The 24,797-nt window shown below is 42.3% G+C and overlaps 1 protein-coding gene and 1 pseudogene across 3 annotated transcripts; both read left to right on the top strand.

Annotated features, from left to right (window-relative positions):
• Window positions 1-24,122, top strand: ANAPC7 (anaphase promoting complex subunit 7). 2 transcript variants are annotated; one of them, XM_081253401.1, is made up of 11 exons: window positions 1-259; window positions 4,419-4,605; window positions 8,080-8,199; window positions 13,342-13,453; window positions 13,756-13,909; window positions 14,640-14,782; window positions 16,977-17,094; window positions 17,934-18,130; window positions 20,546-20,770; window positions 21,431-21,581; window positions 23,269-24,122. In XM_081253401.1, exons 1-11 carry the CDS (start codon window positions 159-161, stop codon window positions 23,456-23,458), a joined length of 1,698 nt encoding a protein of 565 aa, XP_081109527.1. In that variant the 5' UTR covers window positions 1-158; the 3' UTR covers window positions 23,459-24,122. The 2 variants fall into 2 exon arrangements, with proteins under 2 accessions (XP_081109527.1, XP_081109526.1); XM_081253400.1 differs by lacking the exons at window positions 16,977-17,094; window positions 17,934-18,130 and having other exon boundaries at window positions 79-259.
• On the top strand, window positions 9,690-11,510 carry LOC308626613 (cold-inducible RNA-binding protein-like; annotated as a pseudogene). The gene has a single exon. The product of its transcript is annotated as a cold-inducible RNA-binding protein-like (transcript).
• Window positions 24,123-24,797: the final 675 nt, after the last annotated feature.

Genomic DNA, 24,797 nt, shown 5'->3' with positions numbered 1-24,797 from the left:
TTTTCGTTTTTCTCAGGCATTTCGGTAGCTGCCTATACCCTGGGGGCGGTGCCGCGTGTAGACCCGATGGACCCTGGCGAGGCGGCCATTTTGGAGTCTTCCCGAAGGAGCTTAAACCTGCGCTTCGAGCTGGTTCCGCGGCTGCCTTGCTTGGCAGAATGAATGTGATAGACCACTTGCGAGACATGGCGGCAGCGGGGCTGCACTCCAACGTGCGGCTCCTCAGCAGCTTGTTACTTACAATGAGTAATAACAACCCGTGAGTTGAGGCGCGGAGCGGCCTGGGGCTGACGAGGAAGCGGCGCCGGTTTGGGAACGGGGGCTGAGGGGACCTGGGGATTGGCGGGAAGGAGCGGCTGCGGGCCCCAGCTGAGGTTCCGAGGTCAGCGAGGGCCTCGTCGGGCGGAGCCGACTTAGGAACGAAGTTGAGTTCACTGGGTCCCCGCGTTGTGCCGGGCGCTGGGATGCGCTCCCTGCGCGGGATGCGGCGAGCGGCTGCTTCGAGAAACGGAAGGCGGGGGCTCTGAGGACCACCCTGGCGAGGGTTTCCCGAAAGTTGGGAGCAGAGGTTTTCCTGAGGAACTTGTCGCCGGGCATAGCGACTGTCAGTCACATCGCTGGGCTGACTCATCCCTTCCCAGCTCCTTCCCGAAGAACGTTTTCTCGCTCGCCGGGGCTCAAAGAAGCCCAGTCCCCTGGTTTTAGACCCTTGTCCTGCATTTGAGATTGATTTTTTTCCCTGGGTGTGTCAGTAGGGTTTACTTTCTCGTCCCTGCAAACACCTGAAAACGGGAGACTTCCTTGATGGGTGAGAGTGGCGCCTTTTTAAGGACTCGCAGTGCCCTTTTCACGTTTCCAAAGCTGCCGTTTATGGAGTCTTACTGCGGATGAAGCACAGGGCTATTTCCAGCCTTGAGTGAATGTCTGCCCTGTGCTTAAATTTCTCCCTTTTGGTTAAATTAAAATTCCTTCCCACGGCCTACAAGTCCAAACATCTGTCTCTCACTCTGTGCTCCAGCTTCCCTGGCTATTCTTTCTGTTACTTAAACACACCAAGCTCGTTCTCAACTCAGGGGTTTTGCATTTGCGGTTCTGCTTAGAGTCCTCGCCTCAGAGCTGCCTCCTCATTTAGGTTTCAGCTCAGATATCCCTCCTAGAGAACTTTTTTTAAAAAAATAAATTTTATTTTTTTATACAGCAGATTCTTATTAGTTATCTATTTTATACTTATTAGTGTATATATGTCAATCCCAATCTCCCAATTCATCCTACACCCCGCCACTTTCCCCCCTTGGCGTCCATACGTTTGTTCTCTACTTCTGTGTCTCGCTTTCTGCCCTGCAAACCGGTTCATCTGTACCATTTTTCTAGGTTCCACATATATGCGTTAATATACGATATTTTTCTCTTTCTGACTTACTTCACTCTGTATGACAGCCTCTCTCCTAGAGAACTCTTGTCTGGCCACCAGGATTGTCCCTTACCCTCACCATTCTATCCCTTTGCCCTGTTTTATATTCTACATCACTTTTTTTTTTTTAACCAAGATATAATTGACATACTAGTCTCAGGTGTACAACATAATGATTCGATATTTGTCTGTATTGTGAAGTGATCATCATTGTAAGTCTGGCTAACATCCGTCACCTCACATGGTTACAGAAAAATGTTTTTCCTGTGATGGGAACTTTTGAGATCTATGTTCTTCATCACTTAACACCTAATGAAATCAGCACAGTGCCTGTGTGCAGTAAGCACTCAAACGTTTATTGAAGGTGCTAAGGAAATACGTGCAACCTCGGGAAGGTGAAATACCGTGTTCAAGTTCACACATCTAGTAAGTGGAAGAGCCGTAATGTCTGGATTTTGGTCCTTCTGACTCTGAAGTCTCCATTCTGACCCACCACAGTCTACTGCGTCTAAATGGCATTGTAATCTTCTACTCAGGGTGGACCCATTTGCATTTGGCCTGCTCTGGAAGCTGTCTGGGCCACTTAAGGGCGTTGCAGCTGTTGCTACCTATTTCATTTCCATTAGTGCTTTTGGACCTCACTACGGGAGACCCGTCATTTTACCACCATCCACTTAGTGTTGACTGTGAGGAGCCCTGGTCTCTGTCGGCCTTCTTTGTTTATTCTGGAGCCTTTCACCTGGTTCTGAGTGATTTGTCAAAGCATACAGTGTCTACCATTGGGGATTTATGCACCAGTTAGTCATTATTCTTGGTTCTTGAAGATGTTACAGGGTAGTTAGAAGGAGTTTGGTCCTTTGATTAGACTTGGCCCGTTCTTCTTTATATTAGGCTAAACTGGCAGTTTCCTTCCTAGCTTCAGGAGGTGTTTAAATTCTGACCTTTATCATTTATATTTTAATATTTCTTAATTGCCAATGCACACCATAAAAAAAAAAATCAAACAGTACTGAAGGGTATGCAGATAAGTGTCTGCCCCTGAGTCTTGAACCTCACCCCACTATTTCCCTTCTCCAGAGGCAACAACTTAACAGTCTTTCATGTATCATTTCAGAGATAACTTATGCATGCATAAGTAGGCATGTATGTTACAACATATAAACATCTAAATCCTTTCTCTGAGTGTAGTATTTCTATCAAATCAACTATTTCACATCTTACTTCTCACTAAATATATAGAATCTCAGAGTTGGAAGAGATCTCAACTATCTGGACTGTACCTTTCAGTCCTTGACTTTCCTTTGTTACTTTATATCCAGTGTTTAGCCTACCTGTCCTTTTTTTAAAATTATTTTTTTACTAAGATAAAATTTACATACCATCAGATTCACCCTTTTAAAGAATACATTTCTGTGTTTTTTGTTTTGTTTTGCGGTGCACGGGCCTCTTACTGTTGTGGCCTCTCCCGTTGCGGAGCACAGGCTCCAGACGCGCAGGCTCAGCGGCCATGGCTCACAGGCCCAGCCGCTCCGCGGCATGTGGGATCTTCCCGGACCGGGGCACGAACCTGTGTCCCCTGCATCGGCAGGCGGACTCTCAACCACTGCGCCACCAGGGAAGCCCCCATTTCTGTGGTTTTAAGTACATTCACAGAGTTGTACAACTGTCACCACTGTCTATTCCAAAGCATTTGCATTACCTCCAAAAGAAACCCCAAATGTATTAGTAGTCACTCATCAATTCCACTTGCCCCAGCCCCTGGCAATTACTAATCTATAGTACCTATTCTTGAGTATCCTTCATCTGCTGAGCAGTTAACCGTCTACAGTGTTCTTTGACTCTAACTGTTCTTTCATTTTAAGTGGCTGTAGGTTTTCCCTGTCAATGAAAAAATGTAAACTCTAACTGGGGGAAGGATGGGATTGGAGATTAAAAATACGAGTTTCCCATTAAGATTGGTGGCCAGTCCTAGGCACTTATAACACTTGTGAGCAATATTCAAGGTTAAAGAAAAGGTTCTGAAATGTATTGGTTCCATTACGCTGTCCTTAAACCCCTGAGACTCAAGGAAGTAAAAATTCTTGTTAGTGAAGTTTACTTCTGTATGTAAAAAAAAAAAAAAAACCTTTCATCAAATAAGGCTAATCCTCTCTCATTCTGTTCCACTCTGTCCCACTGGCTTATCCTAGTCTATTTCCATACTTAAGTATTTTAGTATTCCCATTTTCTTCAGTATTTGAAGAGTTTTAAGTACCCTCCAAACCTCTTTTTGTTCAGCACTTAGCTAAAAAGGATTCAGAGTGGTGAGTTTCTCTTTTCCAGGTTCTTTAACCCTTCTTTGGTAATATTTAGTAATATTAGTTAAGTCATGATTGCTCTCTTTTGTCTGTATTACCCTAAAAATTGATGTTAATATGAGAGTTATGGATATAAGACTCTTCAATTAAGAGGGCTTGGGTTAAAGAAAGGGAGGAAAAGATACACAGTTGACCCTTGAACAACTTTCAGGGGAGGGGAGGGGGTGCCAACCCTCCCCACAGTCAAAAATCCACGTATAAGTTATAGTTGGCCCTTTATATATGTATTTCCTCCATATCTGCAGTTCTGCATACACGGATTCAACCAAGGGTGGTGTAGTACTGTAGTGTGTGCTATTAAAAAAAATCTATACATATAGGTGGACTCTTGTAATTCAAACCTGGTTTGTTCAAGTGTCAACTGTATTACATTTCTCTTTGTGTATCTCTGTGTTACTGAATTTGATTTAGATGTATCATTGGTTTTATAGTAAAGAGAACAATTTAAGGCAATTTCCTACATGTGTTGACCATATTGACATGACGTATGACTCTTGCCTCTTTTTTGGGGGACTAGCACTTAAGGTAAATTTACTTTTTTGTAAACTGTCAACACAAGGTGTATTAGGCTTATATAGACACTAAGGAGAGCGTTCTTTCTAACATTTCAAAACAATCCATGTAGGGGGTATACTTTCTTTGTTTTCTAGTGAGTTATTCTCCCCATCTCAGAAGTACCAGCTTTTGGTGTATCATGCAGATTCTCTCTTCCACGATAAGGAATATCGGAATGCTGTGAGTAAGTATACTATGGCTTTACAGCAGAAGAAAGCCTTAAGTAAATCTTCAAAAGTGAGACCTTCAACTGGAAATTCTGCATCCACTCCACAAAGTCAGGTAATTGGAGATAGATGTGTGATGTGTTTTTGGTTGGTTGGGTTGTTTTGAGAGCAAGAGACACTGAAGGAATTTGAAAGACTGCTGATTAGATGTAGAAGAAGTAAAATAAGTAATTTTATTTTATTTTATTTTATTTATTTATTTATTTTGAAGTACGCGGGCCTCTCACTGTTGTGGCTTCTCCCGTTGTGGAGCACAGGCTCCGGACGCGCAGGCTCAGCGGCCATGGCTCACGGGCCCAGCCGCTCCGTGGCATGTGGGATCTCCCCGGACCGGGGCATGAACCCGTGTCCCCTGCATCGGCAGGCGGACTCTCAACCACTGTGCCACCAGGGAAGCCCAAAATAAGTAATTTTAAAGGGGAGCTGACTGGAGAAAGAGATGAAAAACCACTTAGATGCAATAATGCATCCAACCAAGCACTAAGGGCTAGAAGCAAAGTTCACTCTATGGATGAATCTAAAAATAGAATCAAAATTTAAATTAATTAGTTTAAAAATTAAATAGAATTATCTAGGCTCTAACCAAAGCCATTCATTGTTCCTTCCTTTTATTTTATTATTTATTTATTTATTGGCCGCACCACATGGCATGTGGGATCTTAGTTTCCCAACCAGGGATTGAACCTGCACCCCTGTGTTAGAAGCGTGGAGTCTTAACCACTGGACCACCAGGAAAGTCCCTGTTCCTCCCTTTTATACAAACAACTCAAAATCTAAAGTGTTTTTAATAATTTTAATGAAGGTACACTCTTAAAATGTAACTCAGTTTTTAGGATAGTGAGTACCTGGGGAAATTTATATAAAATAATCTTACGAATTCCTACTAGTTTTGGTTGCTTGATAATTAGTTAAATAAATGAAGGGTAAAAAATTATAATTTCACCATTCGACAGTCATCCCATTGCTAGAAATTAATCCTAATAGTAGATTGACAAAAGGTTTACAAGGGTATATAACTAAGGCTGCTTATTGTAGTATTGTTTATAATGGTAAGAAACTGGAAGCAAAAGTGTTTATCAGTAGTGTCTAGTTAAATTATAATATAGCCCTAGGATGGAATATGATGGAAATATTGAAGAAATGAAATATAGAGGTGTATGTGCTGATGTGGAAAACACTGTATATTAGTAAAGAAAATAAGGTTTGAAACAGTGTGTTCACTACTCTTTTTGTTTAAAGGGGATAGTTTATTTATTTTATTTTTATTTTTTGGCCACACCGCAAGGCTTGTGGGACCAGGGATTGGACCTGGGCCCTCCCTGGCCCTGGGCAGTGAAAACACGGAGTTCTAACCACTGAACTGCCAGGGAATTCCCTAAAGGGGATAGTTTATAGTTATATAAGTATATCCTGATGTATGCCTAAAATATATATGGTTAATATACATGAAAAATTTTCTGTGTGCGTGAAGGAAATACATTTAATGGGAAGCTTTAGGGAGAGGGGAACTTTGACTTTTCAATTTGAATCTGTCTTTAACTTTAAATTATACGTGCAACTTACATTTAAAAGGAATGTCAGTAGAATGAACTGGAAGTGAAATTATGAGTTGTGTTCTGTATTTTTCCACATTAAAAAAAGATACAAAGTAATATCGTTGCTTTTTTTTTTAAAAGCCTGTACACCTTCCTCTTGTTTTCTTTCTTTTTATGTAGAACCTTTGTTTTTGGTTTTTTTTTAAACGAAGCTTTTTAAAAAAAATTTATTTAATTTTTATTTATTTTTGGCAGCGTTGGGTCTTCGTTGCTGCGCGTGGGCTCTCTCTAGTTGCAGTGAGCAGGGGCTACTCTTCGTTGTGGTGCGCGGGCTTCTCCTCGGGCTCCAGGTGCACGGGCATCAGCAGTTGTGGCTCGCGGGCTCTAGAGCGAAGGCTCAGTAGTTGTGGCGCATGGGCTTAGTTGCTGCACGGCATGTGGGATCTTCCCGGATCAGGGTTCAAATCTGTGTCCCCTGCATTGGCAGGCGGATTCTTAACCACTGGGGCACCAGGGAAGCCCAGAACCTTTGTTTTTGTTATTAAAGAGCTGATTGCCAGGACTTCTGTTTTCTGACACTGAATGGAAGTCATGTGTATTATCCACACAGGATCATTCATAGAAGTAGTTAACTCCTTTTTTTATATTTATTTATGGCTTTGTTGGGTCTTAGTTGCTGTGCGCAGGCTTTCTCTACTTGCGGTGAGTGGGGGCTACTCTTTGTTACGGTGAGCAGGCTTCTCATTGTGGTGGCTTCTCTTGTTGCAGAGCATGGGCCCGAGGCACACGGGCTTCAGTAGTTGTGGCTCGCAGGCTCAGTAGTTGTGGCTCGCGGGCTCTAGAGTGCAGGCTCGGTAGTTGTGGCACACGGGCTTAGTTGCTCTGCGGCATGTGGGATCTTCCCGGACCAGGGCTCGAACCCGTGTCCCCTGCATTGGCAGGCAGATTCTTAACCACCGCGCCACCAGGGAAGGCCAGTAGTTAACTGTTTTTGAGCGCTCTGTATGCTTAGCACCATGCTGAACCTTCCATGTGAATTAAATACATTTAATCTTTAAAGAGTCTTTTAAAAAATTGACATACGATTCACAACATAAAATTCATAATTCAGTGGGTTTTAGTTTATTCACAGAATTGTACAGCCATCAGTACTGTCTAATTCCAGAACATCTTCATCACCCTAGAAAAACCTTGTGCCCTTTATCTCCCCAGTCCCTGGGAATCACTAACCTTTCTGCCTCTGTGGATTTACCTATTCTGGACATTTTATATGAATGGAATTGTGCAATATGTGGCCTTTTGTGGCTGGCTTCTTTTACTTAGCATAATGGTTTCAAGGGTGATCCATGTTACAGCATGGAATAAAGAATCAGTTCTTTATTCCTTTTTATTGCAGAATACTATTCCATTGTATGAATATACCATATTTTAACTATTCATTAGTTGATGGGCATTTGGGTTGCTTCCACTTTTTAAAAAAATTAATTAAATTTTATTTGGTTGCGTTGGGTCTTTGTTGCCGCACGTGGGCTTTCTCTAGTTGCGGTGAGCGGGGGCTACTCTTCGTTGCGGTACGTGGGCTTCTTGTTGCAGTGGCTTCTCTTGTTGCAGAGCCTGGGCTCTAGGCACATGGGCTCAGTAGTTGTGGCTCGTGGACTCTAGAGTGCAGGCTCAGTAGTTGTGGCGCACGGGCTTAGTTGCTCTGCAGCATGTGGAATCTCCCTGGACCAGGGCGCAAACCCACATCCCCAGCATTGACAGGTGGATTCTTAACCACTGCGCCACCAGGGAAGCCCTGTTTCCACTTTTTATCTATTATTAATGCTGCTATGAACATTTGTATGCAGGTTTTGTGTGGACATGTTTTCAGTTCTCTTGGCCGTATACATAAAAGCAGAATGGCTGGGACATATGGTAATTAATGTTTAACGATTTGAAGAACTGCTATACTGTTGAAGTAATATTTTGAAGAGATGTTTTCATTTCCTCTTAAGTGTCTTCCATCTGAAATTGAAGTGAAGTACAAAATGGCTGAATGTTATACAATGCTAAAACAAGATAAAGATGCCATTGCTATTCTCGATGGGATCCCTTCAAGACAAAGAACTCCCAAAGTAAGTTGAATTAACAACTTGTTACATATTTTTCTCTTCCCCAGTCCTTACAATCCTCTTCTGCCATGTTTTCAGGGACTCCATCTGAACATTTTATCCTTGTCTCTAATCACCACTTTGTTGCCCTGTTCTCCCTGTTTAGAGAGATGGAGGAGTGACTTTCTTATGAGACCCTGAAAATTCAGCTAATGAAAGTGGTAGCTGGAGAATAATATTACATGTGTTTATTTTTTGGTGTTTCTTATTGTAGGAAATATGCTTTGCAGTATACTTCCAGGTAGCAATAATACTTTTTAGAACCTCATTTTTTGCATTCTATAGGTATACCCATTTGATAATGTGTATTCCTTTCATTTTCAGTGTTAAGACTACAAGATCCTTTTGTACTTATTTGTGTGTAGGATAGTATTTGTGTTTGATTTGTTAACATATTATAGTGTATAGAACACCTTCAACTGAAATAAAAAATTCTGGTGTCTTGTCTGAGTTTAGGGCATTCAAGCTGTGTGCAGTGTGAACTTGGCACAAGTTAAAAATCTGGCTTTACTTTTTTTTTTTCCCTTACTGAGGATAATGATACTTTCTCTGGTAATAAATTAAGTTCATGTATGTGAGAATACTTTTTAAAAGTACTATTCTGTAAGGAGTATTAGATTGGGCACCTCTGATTACAGGTTTTTTTGAAGTCCAGTTTAGAAAAACAGTGAAAATCTTAGCTCTTAGGAGTAAATTCACATCAGTATTTAATATTCTTCATACTCTCATGTCACCTACCATCCTCATTTCATTGAAAAACTGTCTGTGCAGTGTGTGCTTAACAATAAGGAATTTTATAGGTATGAAGTCTATGTACATCTTCCTGCCCTTAAAAGAAAAGGAATCATAACCAGTAGGGACCTGGTGTATTTAGTGTTTTTTCACCCAGGTTGTTACTGAGTTTTAAAAGTAAATAGTCAAACTTTATGAGAACATGTTGAAGCATCTCCTCATATTGAGAATTTATTTAGTATTTTCTGAATTTTCAAAAGTAAGCTATTTCCTCAGTATATTTTATGGTGATAGCTGTTATTAAAAACATTTGTAAGTATATTATAGATTAACTTGTCTCATAATAAGCTGGACGCTATATACTAAATTATGTTCCGGGGCTTCCCTGGTGGTGCAGTGGTTGAGAATCTGCCTGCTAATGCGGGGGACACGGGTTCGAGCCCCGGTCTGGGAGGATCCCACATGCCGCGGAGCAACTAGGCCCGCGTGCCACAACTACTGAGCCTGCGCATCTGGAGCCTGTGCTCCACAACAAGAGAGGCCGCGATAGTGAGAGGCCCGCACACCGCGATGAAGAGTGGCCCCCGCTTGCCACAACTAGAGAAAGCCCTCGCACAGAAACGAAGACCCAACACAGCCAAAAATAAATAAATAAATAAATAAATTAATTAATTAACTCCTACCCCAACATCAAAAAAATATATATATATATGTTCTGGTACGCTTTGAAAGTCTTACTCCAAGAATAATTTTTTTGTATATATAAAGAGTGTCTTCTTTTGGAAAGTGCTGTTTTGATTATAAACTTTGCATGGTACCTATTCCTTATCTTATTGGAAATGTACCATAATTTCTTCCTTGATGACTTGAGGGGGAGTTCAGGGACATTTTTTAAAATGAATGATGGCAAAGAAGCTGAGCTTTGTATCCAGCACTTTGGTGTTTACATCCATCATTTCAGGAGAGACCAGAGGAGTCCACATATGTTAGGAGTACATATCTTTCATTCTTCATTCTGTAGAGCTGTTGTAGCCAGGAGTAAGCAAAGATGCATGCCTCACACATAAACCTAGAATATTTATAGTTTTCTTTCTTGTCCGTTAGGGAGTTAACTGGCTTCTCAGTCTGTGTAAAGGACAAGGAAGTGAGTCAAAATGAACGTCTGTTAATGTATGGTAAACACCGCCACACATTCTTTCACAATTTTAAAGGAAAATTCCAGTGTGAAATTATTATATCTTGGAAAATCTTCAACTTTTAAGAGAAACATAACAACAAACAATTTCTCACTGTTTTTAGAACACGATGACTACTTGTGTTTATAACTGGTAGAATGTGGCTTTAATGATGCCCCCAAGTAAGGATCTGTTTTAAAAAGAATTGACTTTCCTACTAGGTAGTACTCAAAACTCACTCTTTCAAAGTGTCAGGTAGTTTAAAGGGAATTTTAATATTTGTTGAGACAGATGGTCCGTCCGTCATAGTTTGCTAGTAACAAGCAGTCAAGAAAGGATATTAAATTTAATTCTTTTATTTTTTTCAAGTATTGACACCAGTACTGGAGTTTTCCTTTAAGTACCTTCTTCTGCATTTCAACATAGCCTAAAATGGAAAATCTGAGGCCAAATAAAAAATAGTTTTGAGTCACTTTGCGCGTTAGGAGCTCGGGCCGTTGTGCTGTGCCATCTTCCCACCTGCGCCAGGTACCTGCCTGACTCAGTGGCCGCCATGGCATCACATGAAGGCAAGCTTTTCGTCGGAGGGCTGAGTTTTGACACCAACGAGCAGTCACTGGAGCAGGTCTTCTCAGAATATGGACAGATCTCAGAAGTGGTGGTCGTGAAAGACAGGGAGACCCAGCGATTGAGGGGCTTTGGGTTTGTCACCTTTGAGAACATCGATGATGCCAAGGATGCCATGAGGGCCATGAACGGGAAGTCTGGATGGGCGGCAGATCTGGGTCGACCAGGCTGGCAAGTCGTCTGATAACCGATCCCGCGGGTACCGAGGTGGCTCTGCCGGGGGCCAGGGCTTCTTCCGTGGGGGCCGAGGCCGGGGCCGTGGGTTCTCCAGAGGAGGAGGGGACCGCAGCTACAGGGGGAGCCGGTTCGAGTCCAGGAGTGGGGGCTATAGAGGCTCCAGAGACTACTACAGCAGCTGGAGTCAGGGTGGCAGCTGCGGTGACCGGAGCTCGGGCGGGTCCTACAGAGACAGCTGCGACAGTTATGCTACGCACAACGAGTAAAAATCCTTCCTGCTCGAGATTGTCCTTCCAATGGCCATATATTTAAAGATTTTGGGAGCTCCGCTGAATCATTAATGTGTAGTGATCACACCTCCTTGTACCCACTTTTGCAGTCTTACTGGTTCTGATCTTGTCAAACACAGCCTGACTGCTTGTGGCCCCCAGATGGCCTTGTTACTGCACTTCGCTTTTTAAGGAAGTGCTGTCCGTTTTTAAGAGTCTTAAAAACGTTTTGAAGAGCACTTCCAGTTTTACTTTTACCATTTTACCGTGAGCCAAGAGTTTTTATTTAGAAAATCACTAGGGGTTGTGAGAATTTTGTTTTTTGTTTTTGGTTGTGTTGCTTTTTTTCTTTTTCTTTTCATTGAGGTCGGCCCCGTGAAGTTGGGTGCCCCAAGTCACTTCTCTTTGAGATTGAACAGACTGAATCTGCTCTTTGTCCAAAGCTGAGCAGGTTGTAGCTTTTTTCCAACTCGGTGTCACGTTTCTGAGCGTAGAGTGGTAGAACCGTGCGGGTGGCAGCAGAGCACGCGGGCTGCCCTGGCCCGGGCGTCCACTTGTCCTGGGGGACCCACAGTAGACTTGCAGACATTCCCGAGAGGTTCTTGAAACTGTGTATTTATATTGTCCTTTTTTGCTGGAAGACGTACACATATCCCATCAATGTTGTATCTGAAGGGGTGAAGGAATTCTTATACGCAGTTTTCTTTGGCTTCATGAAGCCGATTAAAAGACCATCTGAATGAAAAAAAAATAGTTTTATTTCTAGTATCCATTATTTCATTGTTTGATTCAGTATGGATTAATGGCATACTAGATTTTTATATACTGCGAGTTCATAATTGGAACAGATGTTGATGTTCTTCATCTTCAGAGTAATTTTTAGTAAGTGTCTGGCATACCAAGCTACAGATAATTGAGGAGATTGGGGATTGGCTTTTTTTTTTCTTTTGTGCCCTCATGTTGACTGCTTCCTTAGGTTAATGATCTGGCAAACAATGTGTTCTATTTAATATCTGTTAATTTTAAATTGGAAAATTGTGTTTTTGTCTTTGTACTGTTAAGAGTATTTATCCCTTCCCTGTAACTTCTATATTCTTTGGAACTTTTAGGTATTCTCAAATTTTCCCTGTTGCATTTTTAGGAAGGGTTTTTCTTTTTCTTTTTTTAACTAGAGCTTTTCTGAGTTACATATTTGACTTGTGCTAAAAATGCATTCACTAGGTTTAAATAGTGTAGCTGATCTCAGGATCATCATCACCTCTAGAGGTCAGTTAGAGTTTGATTTTTGTAGCATTACTTTGATCAGTCAGACAGTACCTATGGGTCAAAGCTTTAAGCATTAGAAAGGCTAGAGTCTAGCTGCTAGACCAATTGTCAGAGAGAAGCCAAGTATTTTACTTCTGTATCTGTCATTTCCTTTTTGGGGAAAATTCATCTGATCTTTTTTTTTTTTTTTTTTTTTTTTTTTTTTTTTTTGCGGTACACGGGCCTCTCACTGTTGTGGCCTCTCCCGTTGCAGAGCACAGGCTCCGGACGTGCAGGCTCAGTGGCCATGGCTCTCGGGCCTGGCCGCTCCGATGTGGGATCTTCCCAGACTGGGGCACGAACCTGCGTCCCGTGCATTGGCAGGCGGACTCTCAACCACTGCGCCACCAGGGAAGCCCATCTGGTCTTTTTTAATTAGCTGTGTTAAGAATTCCTCACTTTCTCATGCTGTGATATTAATTGCATTTAGAATATGTAAACTTAAAAAATAAAATATGTAAACAAGCATTTTTAGGGTAGTTCATCTTCTATCTTAAAAATCAAGGTAATTAGAATTCTGTAACATTTCTCAAATGAATGTTACTTCCATTTCCAGAGGCAGCATCTTTGGTCCAGATATTTTTGGACCTTTTGGCTGGGTAAGTGAGAGGAATGTGGGGGGAAATGGGAAGACATAGGAAAAGCAAAGTAGTAATTTCCTCTTTGGTTTGAAGAATGGGGTTGGGCTTTATTTCCATACGGCTTTGGGTAGATTTTCCAGTAAAAAGTAGAAGAGCTGATAATAAAAATCAGGACTTATTGATGGTGAGATTTTGTTTTTAAATATATACTTACCTTATTGTCCTTTCTTTTCATTACAGATAAACATGATGCTGGCAAACCTGTACAAGAAGGCTGGTCAGGAGCGACCTTCAGTCACCAGCTATAAGGAAGTGCTGAGGCAGTGCCCATTAGCCCTTGATGCCATTCTAGGTACAGGTCATTCTCTCCCTATTTTCATGGAGTGTTTACTCTCTAAGATAATCTTGACTGTACATTAGAATAACTTTATTTAAAGTTGCCCATGCCTCACCTCCAGAGAGTGAGTCAGTAGGTTACCATTGCCGTGTATTCTTTCACTGATCAAGAAATACTGTAGTTCTCTCATATCCATCTTGCTTGGAATAGGGAAAGGGTTGCCTTATACCCTAGGGAAAGGGTAGCCTATTGCTTTTTGCATTGTAGAAGAAGGATGCTATGCGTCACCTTCTTTCTCCTACTTTCTGTTGGATTAGGTTTGCTGTCCCTTTCTGTAAAAGGTGCAGAGGTGGCATCAATGACGATGAATGTGATCCAGACCTTGCCTAACTTAGATTGGCTTTCTGTGTGGATCAAAGCGTATGCTTTTGTGCACATTGGTGACAACTCGAGAGCAATCAATACCATCTGGTGAGAGCCACAAAGTTAATTCAGTATTCTTGGGGCCCTTATATGGGGGTTTTATGTATATAAATTAGCAAAACAGAAAAATGGATGCTTATCTGTTGGTATTACAGCCAATTGTCCCTAGGCTTTGTTAGTCTGTTAATGTACTGAATGGTCCCGGATGTAATAGTCTGTGTTAAATGTAAATGGACCAAGTTTAGCTCTGTACTTGCAAAAGTAGTAACGCTTGCAAAACAGACAGCCTTAGTGTGTCATACTTGAACCAGAAAGAACATCTTTTTTGATGCCCCAGAAGTATAGATTATTGCAGCAACTGACCTGGGTTGCCTCAGGACTGGGATTTTTCTTTCTAGTCAGGTAAAGTCCAAGGACAACAGAGTGGGGTTTGTGTAAGGCAAAGTCATTTGGTTGAATAATAAGTAGCTGTCACTTTGAATGACATTACATTTAACACCGTATAGTGTATGTTATCCTCTGAAAAACTGCAACCAGAAAGTTTCTAGGTAATGAGAGAGATTTCTGCTTTATTCTGTATATTTACTATCCAATCTTGTATAACTTTAAGTTCAAAGCTCAGAATAAGAAAATCTAGTTACGCTTTTTTTTTAGTCTTTCCTTGTGAAAAATCTTGTACATACATAAAGGAAAATAGTGCCCATATACCCATCACCCACATTCAACAACTAAGAGGATTTACAATAGATTTTAAGGTTCAATGTTTAATATCTTAAAGTTCACTAGAGAAAAAGTCCTTATTGAGAGATAACGTGGACCTACTGGGAAGCTTAGCAGATCTGTACTTCAGAGCTGGAGACAATAAAAACTCTGTCCTCAAGTTTGAACAGGCACAGATGTTGGATCCTTATCTGATAAAAGGTAAGTAATTCTTGGGGGAGGATGGAAGTGGCTGTAGAGGGGCAAATCAGAAGATAGGGAGAAGATATAACATGATCTTCTGATATAGTTTTTTGTAAAAAATATTTTATAAAATTGATTGGAGTAGGCTTTTTTTTTTTTTTTCCAGGCCTTGACAATGTCTCTGACACTTGGGTAATTCCATTTTGAGCAGTTGTTTTTGCTTGAATTCAAGTGTCATCTCCCCACAGATCATTATTTGGCTTTTTTTCTTTGGGGAGGGATCATAGCCCTTCCTTATGATTTACAGATTTATGATGTGCCTGACTGAGAATTTGGATGGCATCCCCTGAACCGTATATCCCTTTAGGGAATTTAGCTTTACTGTGTCCTTAAATATAGTTAAAAAGGAGTAAGTGAACAGATACTAAGAAAGTGATCAGGTGGTTTAAAGGAAGTAATTAGAAGTGAACAACAAAAAAACATTGATTTAAAAGAAGATTGCTGCTGAAGGAGGTAAGCCACAGGGACTTCCAAAGGATGGCTGTTGGGTGAGTGGCAGTGAGTGAAGGGTAATGTGTGCAGGAATAGTAGGAAATAAGGTTGGGTAGATAGGCTGAAGTCTGCTTGTAAAGGCCCAAAAAAGGTCATCAGAAAAACATGGCCTTGTGACAATATAAACAGTTTTGTAGACTCTTTTTTTTTCTTTTTTTTTTTTCTTTTTAATTTTTATTTATTTATTTATGGCTGTGTTGGGTCTTCGTTTCTGTGCGAGGGCTTTCTCTAGTTGCGGCAAGTGGGGTCCACTCCTCATCGCGGTGCGCGGGCCTCTCACTATCACAGCCTCTCTTGTTGCTGAGCACAGGCTCCAGACGCGCAGGCTCAGTAATTGTGGCTCACGGGGCTAGTTGCTCCGCGGCATGTGGGATCTTCCCAGACCAGGGCTCGAACCCGTGTCCCCTGCATTGGCAGGCAGATTCTCAACCACTGCACCACCAGGGAAGCCCTTTTTTTTCTTTTAATAAATTTATTTATTTATTTTTGGTCGCGTTGGGTCTTTGTTGCTGTTCACAGGCTTTCTCTAGTCGTGGCGAGTGGGGGCTACTCTTCGTTGTGGTGCACGGGCTTCTCATTGCAGTGGCTTCTCTTGTTGTGGAGCACGGGCTCTAGGCACACAGGCTTCAGTAGTTGTGGCACACAGGCTTCAGTAGTTGTGGCACGCAGGCTCAGTAGTTGTGGCGCATGGGCTTAGTTGCTCCGCGGCATGTGGGATCTTCCCGGACCAGGGCTCGAACCTGTGTCCCCTGCATTGGCAGGCGGATTCTTAACCACTGTGCCACCAGGGAAGTCCCAGTTTTGTAGAGTCGACAGAGCAGGGAGGGGAACTTCACAAGCATGTAGATGGGGAAACAGATCCAGAAAGATGAATTTGTTTGCCCAAGGTCCCCTCCTGCCCATTGTTATTATTCTTCGAATTGCCTGTGCCCATGATGAAAATGATGTTTTAGAAGTACTAGCCTGGCAGTAGTCAGCATCTTGGAGTTAGAAGCTCAGACCCGAGTCCAGGGGCCAGCAGGGAGAGTTGCAGTAATCTTGGTTTGAGAGGCATTTTCTTCGGAATCTGAAGGAATATTAAGGAATGGAGGGGAATGGTGGTAAGAGATGGGTGACAGCGAACTTGGGGCCTTTTTTTAATAGAACATGAGGGAAAATAAGGGGGGGTGGGGGGTAGGGCTGGGGGAGGATCTTAAATGAACTAGACTCCAGAAGGAACTAGATGCTTTTTCTAGAATAGGCTAACTTTTTCTGAGACCGTCATATTAAGTGTGTACTCCTGACTGTGTCTAGACCTGTTGGAAGAGAGAACTTAATTTGATGCCTTTTTTGGGCCTTTTCTGGTTATGTGTTAGGATAGCTCTATTATCATGCCACAGAATATAGGGACAAATAGTTCCTGAAAATAACAGGCTTTCAAATTGTGAGGTAGGTCCTTCTACTCTTTGTCTTTTTTTTTTTTTTTTTTTTTTACTTTTGGATGTGTTTTGTCTTTTTAATAGTCATTCTGTAGGAAACTGGGAATGCTGGTGGGAGGAGCTCATGATGGTGGAGAGGGCTCAAACCCTGCTGGAGCTGGGGCCTCAGTGTGGACTCTGATGAAGGTTACAGCTCCTTCAGAAAAGACCCCTGCTGCTTTAATGAGCCTCTTCCTCTGTAGGAATGGATGTATATGGCTACCTCCTGGCACGAGAAGGGCGGCTGGAGGATGTGGAGAACCTTGGCTGCCGCCTTTTCAATATTTCTGATCAACATGCAGAACCCTGGGTGGTCTCTGGGTATGTTTATGCATTCCCTTTTCTCCCCAGTTTTAGTAGATTCTTTAGGAAATTGTGGTTCCTCCTCAATAGAATATAGATTTGAAAGTTCTGGTTTAAGGGATAATCAGACTTGGATTCAAATCATGGTCTGCCTGTGACTTTGGATACATCATTTACTTCTCTGAGTCTGTTTTCTCATTTGGAAAATGAGGATAATACCCCTGCTTTATGGGGTAGGTGTTTACTGAGATAGTGAGTGCATCACGCTCAGCACTGCACCTGCACACGGGCAGCCATCAGTGAGCAGGCCAGGAACTGTGCTGCTGTTATTAACCTGGCTTTACAAATTCTCTGAATGTCTCTGACCTAATAACATACCCAGATCGTCAGGTTCTTTTTTTTTTTTTTTTAATTTTAGTATTATTTGGCTGTGTCGGGTCTTAGTTGCAGCTCATGGGCTCTTCGTTGCAGCTTGTGAGCTTCTCTAGTTGTGGCCTGTGGGCTCAGTAGTTGCGGTGCACGGGCTCTAGAGCGTGCGGGCTTAGTTGTCCCGAGGCATGTGGGATCTTAGTTCCCCAACCAGGGATCGAACCCATGTCCCCTGCATTGGAAGGCTGATTCTTAACCACCAGGGAGGTCCCCATCAGGTTCTTTTTTGTAATTTTTCCCTTCTGTATCCCTTAAAAATAAATATTCAGTAGATTCTTGTTGTTCTGTTTTTTCACTAATATCTTAGGCTAAAGTTGTAAGGGGTTTGTAGTAAGGATCACGTAGAGGGCCTTTTCTTTGATTTTCCTTTTAGAAGAAGTTTCTTTATGGTCTTATCTCAGATAACTTTTGGTTGTTTTTTCCTCCAGGTGTCATAGCTTCTATAGCAAACGCTACTCCCGAGCCCTCTATTTAGGAGCCAAGGCCATTCAGCTGAACAGTAATAGTGTTCAAGCTTTGCTACTTAAGGGAGCAGCACTTAGAAACATGGGCAGAGTCCAAGAAGCAATAATCCACTTTCGGGAGGCTATACGTCTTGCACCTTGTCGCTTAGATTGTTATGAAGGTAAGATAAAACATATAGATGAATGGTGTGGATCTGTAGGTGTGGTGACAGCACTCAGATGGAAGGTTTTGTTGGGCCAGCAGTTTCCAAAGTTTGTGGTACATTGGAGTCCTCTGGGGGAACTTTGAAAAATCCTGATGCTAGGTCACTCCAGTACTGTTTAAGTCAGAATATTTGCTCTTGGGATACAGGCATCAGTACTTTTTTAAGATCACAGGTAATGCCATTGTGCAGACATATTTGGGAACCACTGCATTAGGCATCATAAGTTCATTTAGGGCTGGACTTCTCACTCCATGCTTGCAATCCATTTTTCTCATTTTTTGTTTCTGATTTTTGGTTAGGGTATAGTTGGGTGGGTTTTTTTGTCCTGTTTTGTTTCTCAAACATGGCCTACTCATTAATGTGAGTTTCTCTGTGCTGGCACTGTGCTGGATTGCTTGGTACGTCTTTAGTCTTTTTTTTTTTTCTTTTTTTTAGTATTTATTTATGTATTTGGCTGTGCCAGGTCTTAGTTGCTGGGTGCGGGATCTTTAGGTGCAGCATATGCGGGATCTAGTTCCCTGACCAGGGATCGAACCTGGGCCCCCTGCATTGGGAGCGCACAGTCTTAACCACTGGACCACCAGGGAAGTCCCTGTCTATTCTTTTTTACAGTTGCCTTACCTTGGGCCAGAAATATTATTCATAGGGTAACTCAGTATCCATATGACAGTGTTGGCTGTGGGAACTGGTCAGTTCATTGTGACCTCTACAGGAGGCATGATCAGGGTCAAACTTTGTTATGTACTATTTTAAGTTTGTGTGAACTACCCCTAGGAGTTCAAAGCTGTGCTAGCTTCAGCAGCGTTTGGTGACTCAGTCAGAGACGTTAAAATAGATCTTACAAGATGCAGTTCCTCCAAAGCATATTTTTATAAGAATTTAAAAAGAAACCCAGGAGTCTAGGAGTGATTTGCTCTTAACAGGAAGATGAGTTCAAATTTGAGAAATAAAATTTGGAAGTTGGCGTGAAGAACAAATCTGCTTAGATAGCCAGAGAACTATGCCTGTTGTGGATTTGTTCTTAAGAAACTGTAGCAAACCAGGCTTTTGGTTTCACATTAAATTCTTGATCCTGAAACTGTAGCTTCCCTAGCCTCCCAGCTGCTTTTATCACGCTAACTCCTGTCTGCTGTGTGCCTGTTTCACAAGAGCCTAGGAATGCAGCTAACTGCATTACCACAGTGAGTGGTTGGACACAGGATAGTTAGAGTTGTTCTCCAGTTGGCCAGTGAGGCTTTATGGGATGCCTTCACTCAAGCTACAATTTGGAAATTTGGATCAGGGTGACTTGGTTATGCCTTCTGGTGGTTTTTGCAGCCGCCAACCAAGCTTTCTTTACTGGTGGGGGCCCTGGATCAGTGAAGTGCATTCTTCACATTTCCCTCTGAATTTCCAGTGGGGCTTTAGCAGGAAAGTAAAACTATTCAGTAGGTAGTTACAACCAACCACCATATTCTGAATCCGCCATGTTGCCCTTAAGAGTTAGGTAATTTCTGGTTAAGTAACCATAGTGTGTGGTAGAATGTGCACATATGTTATAAATGCCACTAGGGTGGAGGAGTATACAGAGAAAATCTGCCAGGGAGTGTGTGGGTTTGGGGTTTAAGCTGTTTTTCTGTTTTGATGAGTGCTTTGGACTAAAAAGTACCTCCTCTGTTCTCTTTGATTTCTTGGCATGAACAGTTGAGAGTTGACTGTACTTGAAATGTCCCTGTGGAGCATCTTGCTGTGGGTATGGAAAGAGGCAGGAGCTGCCGATCTCAGTGTATTTGATCCATCTGATTAAGCCCTTTCCATCCAGTTTAGGGAAACCCTCAGCAAATGCTTCCTGAGATAACGTTTATATTTCAAATGAAAAGGTCTTCCTTTCTCCTGAGGTTGCTCCCTAGGTCTTTTAGTTTTTAGAGCTGGACATTCTCTGTGGACCGTAGGAGCCCTCCCCCTTAAATGTAGGACTAAAGGTGACTGAGCACAGCTGGAAATTAACAGTTTGTTAAGAGGCAGCAAAACCTTGGCTTTTGTTGGAAACCTCATCTTTCACAGTGTCAGTTAATGAGTAGTGTCACATTTGTTCCTCTGACATGCAGCTGGGCTGCCTACACGCTTTGGTTTACTTGTGCATGTTTGTTTCCTTCACTAACTGAAGGTGCCTTTGCGCTATGGGCTTTTTCCACGTCCGTCAAGTGCTCTGGGGAAGAGCGCCTCTTAGCTGTTCCATCAACATACCCTTCAGTCTGATCTCACCATCAGACTTTTCCCTTGGCCTGCCCTTTGTTTGAAACTTGGAAGGTTTGTAATTTGGAAGGCTGTCAGAATGGAAGCATGGCTTGGAATGGTAATGTAGTTGAACTTTGTGTTATATTTTTTCAGGTCTCATCGAATGTTACTTAGCCTCCAACAGTATTCGTGAAGCAATGGTAATGGCTAACAATGTTTACAAAACTCTAGGAGCAAACGCACAGACCCTTACCCTTTTAGCCACCGTTTGTCTTGAAGACCCAGTGACACAGGAGAAAGCCAAAACTTTATTAGATAAAGCCCTGACTCAAAGGCCGGACTACATTAAGGCTGTGGTGAAAAAAGCGGAACTGCTTAGTAAGTGTATCTTGTTTACTTCCCTGTTCATAGTTAATTGTGTAAAACCTGATCTCAGTTGGATTCCCTAGTCCCATTTGGTTACAGATGACCAAACAGGTGTGTGCTTTTGCAGTAGGTCTGAGCCCATATGAATTGGTTTATATTTAGCACAACCAAACGTAATTGGCTTAGACCTGCTTGGATTGGCAGTGAATGACTTCTGTGGAGTGGCTCAAACCAGGTGTACTTGGTTAGTACCTATTCGGCTCACTTTGTCCTGAACTAATTTGGGCCGAATATAACTGGTTTTAACCAATTTGAACTGTTTTGACCCATCTTGATTCTCTTATGACTTCCCTTTTACCCTTGTTTTTTTAAGTCCTGATTTATGATGAACTGAGTTTAGGGTAGTTTGGCAAATAAAATCCATTTTGACTTTTTATATGAACTTTGGTCGTGAATAAGTTTTTAAAAATCAGAACTCAAACTGCAGAGTTCCTAATGGAATAAGAATTCAAGCGAGCTTCTTCTCACTTCCTGCCACACCACTGTTCTCTTGACATCTATAAATAGATGTTGGATTGTGATCATTGTTGTCGTTTTGTGTATATGACTTGCGATGGGAATATATTTCGAAATGTTGTGTAAGTAGGAAAATGAGGGTCTTTTTCTTTTCAGGCAGAGAACAGAAATATGAAGATGGAATTGCTTTGCTGCGGAACGCACTAGCTAATCAGAGTGACTGTGTCCTGCATCGGATCCTAGGAGATTTCCTTGTAGCTGTCAATGAGTATCAGGAAGCAATGGACCAGTATAGTATAGCACTAAGGTAGGCACTTAGCCTCCCATGGGGGGGAAGGTCATTGAGGGGTAGAGGAAGCAGGGAACAATGTAACAGGAGTTCTGGAAACACACACACTTTGTGCCCACGGTTGAAAACAGTAATAATAGTAATGGTAGAGTTGTTTGTAAATTTATGACTTCTAAAGTCTTTTCCTTAAGTGATATTAACAACATTAAAGAACTGTTTCACTCATAACCAGCCACACCACTATAACATCTGTTTTCATTTGTGTAGATCATCTTCCTGGCCTTGCCAACACATATACGTATTTTTATAGGGTTATACGTAGTATATATTTTATATTCTGCTTTTTCAATCAACGTATTGTAAGTACTTTCCCATGTTTCTACCTACTGTAGTAGTTAAGAACTTAAGCTCTGAAGAATACTACCTTTACCACCTGTTATCTTGGGCAAGTTACTAACAGATTTCCTTGTCTATATCTACCTTATTAGGTATTAAATGATTAAATGAGGATTAAATGATTATTTCATGTAAAGCTCTTAGCACTGTGCCTGGTATATAGTAAATACTAAATAAATAGTGGTATTCTTACTGCTTAATACAGAAGTGATTTCTTTGAGGGTCGTCTGTGTTTCTATAAAGTTATGGTGGAGGCCTGTCTTTAATCGAGTCTGATCACATCCATTTACTTGTTCAGCAGTTAAGCACCACTCATGTGCCTGGCATCTCAGTGAACACTGGGGATGCTGTGATTCCAGGAGGTCTCAGTCTCAGACATGCAGACTGATAGATACCATGTGCTAAGCGCTTTCAAAGCAGTCTCTAGAAGGAAAGGTGGGAGTGCAGAGGGTGGGGAGTGCTGGGTGTGGGTGAGAGCTGTATGGAAGGTTTCAGAGAATAGGAGATGTTACAGTCAAATCTACAGTTATATAAGTAGGAACAGGATTCCAACATGGGTTTCATTTGCTTTTTGGAAACCCAGAAGCAAATGTGAAAATAAAATATAGAGGCGGGATTTGCTAGAGATTGGACACCGGCTGGCCTCAGTGATGGTCACAAAGGCAAGAGGAGAGATTGCTTAGGAACCAAGTAAATAAATGTTCTGGACCCTCTGAACTTTGAGGGTTTTGGCATGCACAGTACTCTTAGCTGCTACAGTCAAATGCCCAGGTTGGGTAGCTTTGGGTCCTGGGGTCTAACCTAGGAGTTGACAAATCTGTTGCATGGTAAGCATGATGATTTTGGTTGACTACTGAAGTGCTGATATGTTTAATTATATCATAAGAACATGGAACAATTTTACTCACAGAAAAATAAGTATTTTTTGTAAACTTGTAACTTAAAAACCCAATACTGTTAAATTATATTTGAATTTTTCTGTTAATGGTTGCTACTTTTTCATTTGTGTTATCTAGTATCTTCCTCTGGCAGAATGCTAGGGGTATTAAGTGTGAAAAGGTTTAAGAAATAAATGGAGAAAACTCAAATTGAGAATTCTAAAACTTAGGACAAGATGCCTTTTTTCACTTCTAGTGGTGGACTCCCTCGATCCTCCCTATGGAACTGGAGTTGTTTGGAGAGGCCAGGCATTAGCAGTTTCTCTGTGACTGGGTGGTCATTTCACTGCTGTGCCAGGGAGAGATGACGCATCAGCCAGCAAGAAGCAAGGCAGAGATTCAGGCCTCTCCTTTGTTTTGTTGTCCCCTAGTTTGGACCCCAATGACCAGAAGTCTCTAGAGGGGATGCAGAAGATGGAGAAGGAGGAGAGTCCCACGGATGCCACTCAGGAGGAGGATGTGGACGACATGGAAGGGAGTGGGGAAGAAGGGGACCTGGAGGGCAGCGACAGTGAGGCGGCCCAGTGGGCTGACCAGGAGCAGTGGTTCGGCATGCAGTGAGGCAGGCACAGCTCCGTGGCCACACTGGCCTGCCCCGCTCTGAGCACTTCCATGGACTGAAGGAACCTGTAGGAGCCCGCTCTCTGGGAGGACAATGATTCAGCATGTGATTGCAGCAGGGTCTCTGCCCCTTGCTCCCTATTTCTAGTAGTGACTTCATTTTTAAAACCTGAGCCCGACCAACCTTCCATATATCTCCATCCTCCTCTGCTCCAGTCAGGGAGGACCGAGTGAGCGCTCAGAGGCCCGTGGACGTGTCGGGGCTTCTGGGACAGAGTGCTTTTTATAGAACCAACTTCGAAATCTGAAAGCTCGAGGAATAGACAGTGTTTTGTCTGTGATGTTGCGGATGGGTTTAAAGGAGCGACCTGTTCCCCAGGGCAAGAGTGTCATCTCCCAGCAGCAGCGTGGACTGGCCCTTTCAGAGAGGGTTTCCTGTCCCAGAAATCATTATCCTGGGTTGTCCAAACTTCCCTAGTAACCTTGCTTCCTTCTGCAATGTTAGTAATGCCTTAAGCTGACAGTTGCTGTTTTGCAGAACAGTTTTCCTATTTGCTAATCTGGTAACTTGCCTATGAGCCTGGGCCGAATCTGAGAAACAAGTGTGACCTAGAGCATGAACAGAGGCGCAGTTGAGGTAATTAATAAAACTGTTTTTTATACAGTAATGGTGTTGGGTTGGTCAGAATGGAAGCCCTTTTTAGATTCTTTTTTTGGTCTCTTATTTACAGTGCATTGATTCAGCTCTAGAATTATTTGCCATAAACAGACTCCCTTTTTCCCAAAGTGCTGGGAGCTGGGAGGATTGGGAACCTCAGGTAATAATACTGAGCTGGTGCATCCATTCGCATTTTTGATCGGTAAATTCCTGGGGAGAGTCTTTGGCCAGATTTTAGATTGATTCTGCCTGTCTCTGTCAGGGGCTCTGAGGTCGGTGTCTGGTTTCAGCATTCTATTGTGGGGTCAGCAGGGGGCTCATTCCCTGGGCTCGGGTGCTGGGAGACTACCCACCCTCTCCCCCTTGTTTAATATGTGATGCTTTTGGAGGTGAAGGTAGTGGGGGGCGTCACAGCTAACCCCAAATTCTCATTAAAATAAAATTAATCAAAGGTGGTACAAAATGGGAATTTGACATAAATGGAAAGTTCTGTCTTAATGTGTAAAAACATAGAAGTGTACAGTAGTTTAGGAGCTTAGAACATCTGGTAACTGCAATTTAAAGTGGGCAAAAGGTTACTGTTAAAGTATCTTTCAGTATGAGAACCAAAGCTTGGGCAGCATCATTTGATGGAGCAGTTTTTAAAGAGCCCAGCAGGCAGTTGGAGTCACTCCAGGTGAA

The sequence above is a fragment of the Mesoplodon bidens genome, assembly GCF_964165515.1.
Source record: "Mesoplodon bidens genome assembly, chromosome: 13".
NCBI classification, from domain to species: Eukaryota; Metazoa; Chordata; class Mammalia; order Artiodactyla; family Ziphiidae; genus Mesoplodon; species Mesoplodon bidens.
Note: the sequence above shows the minus strand (reverse complement) of the source record. Positions and strands in the feature narration are given on the sequence as shown.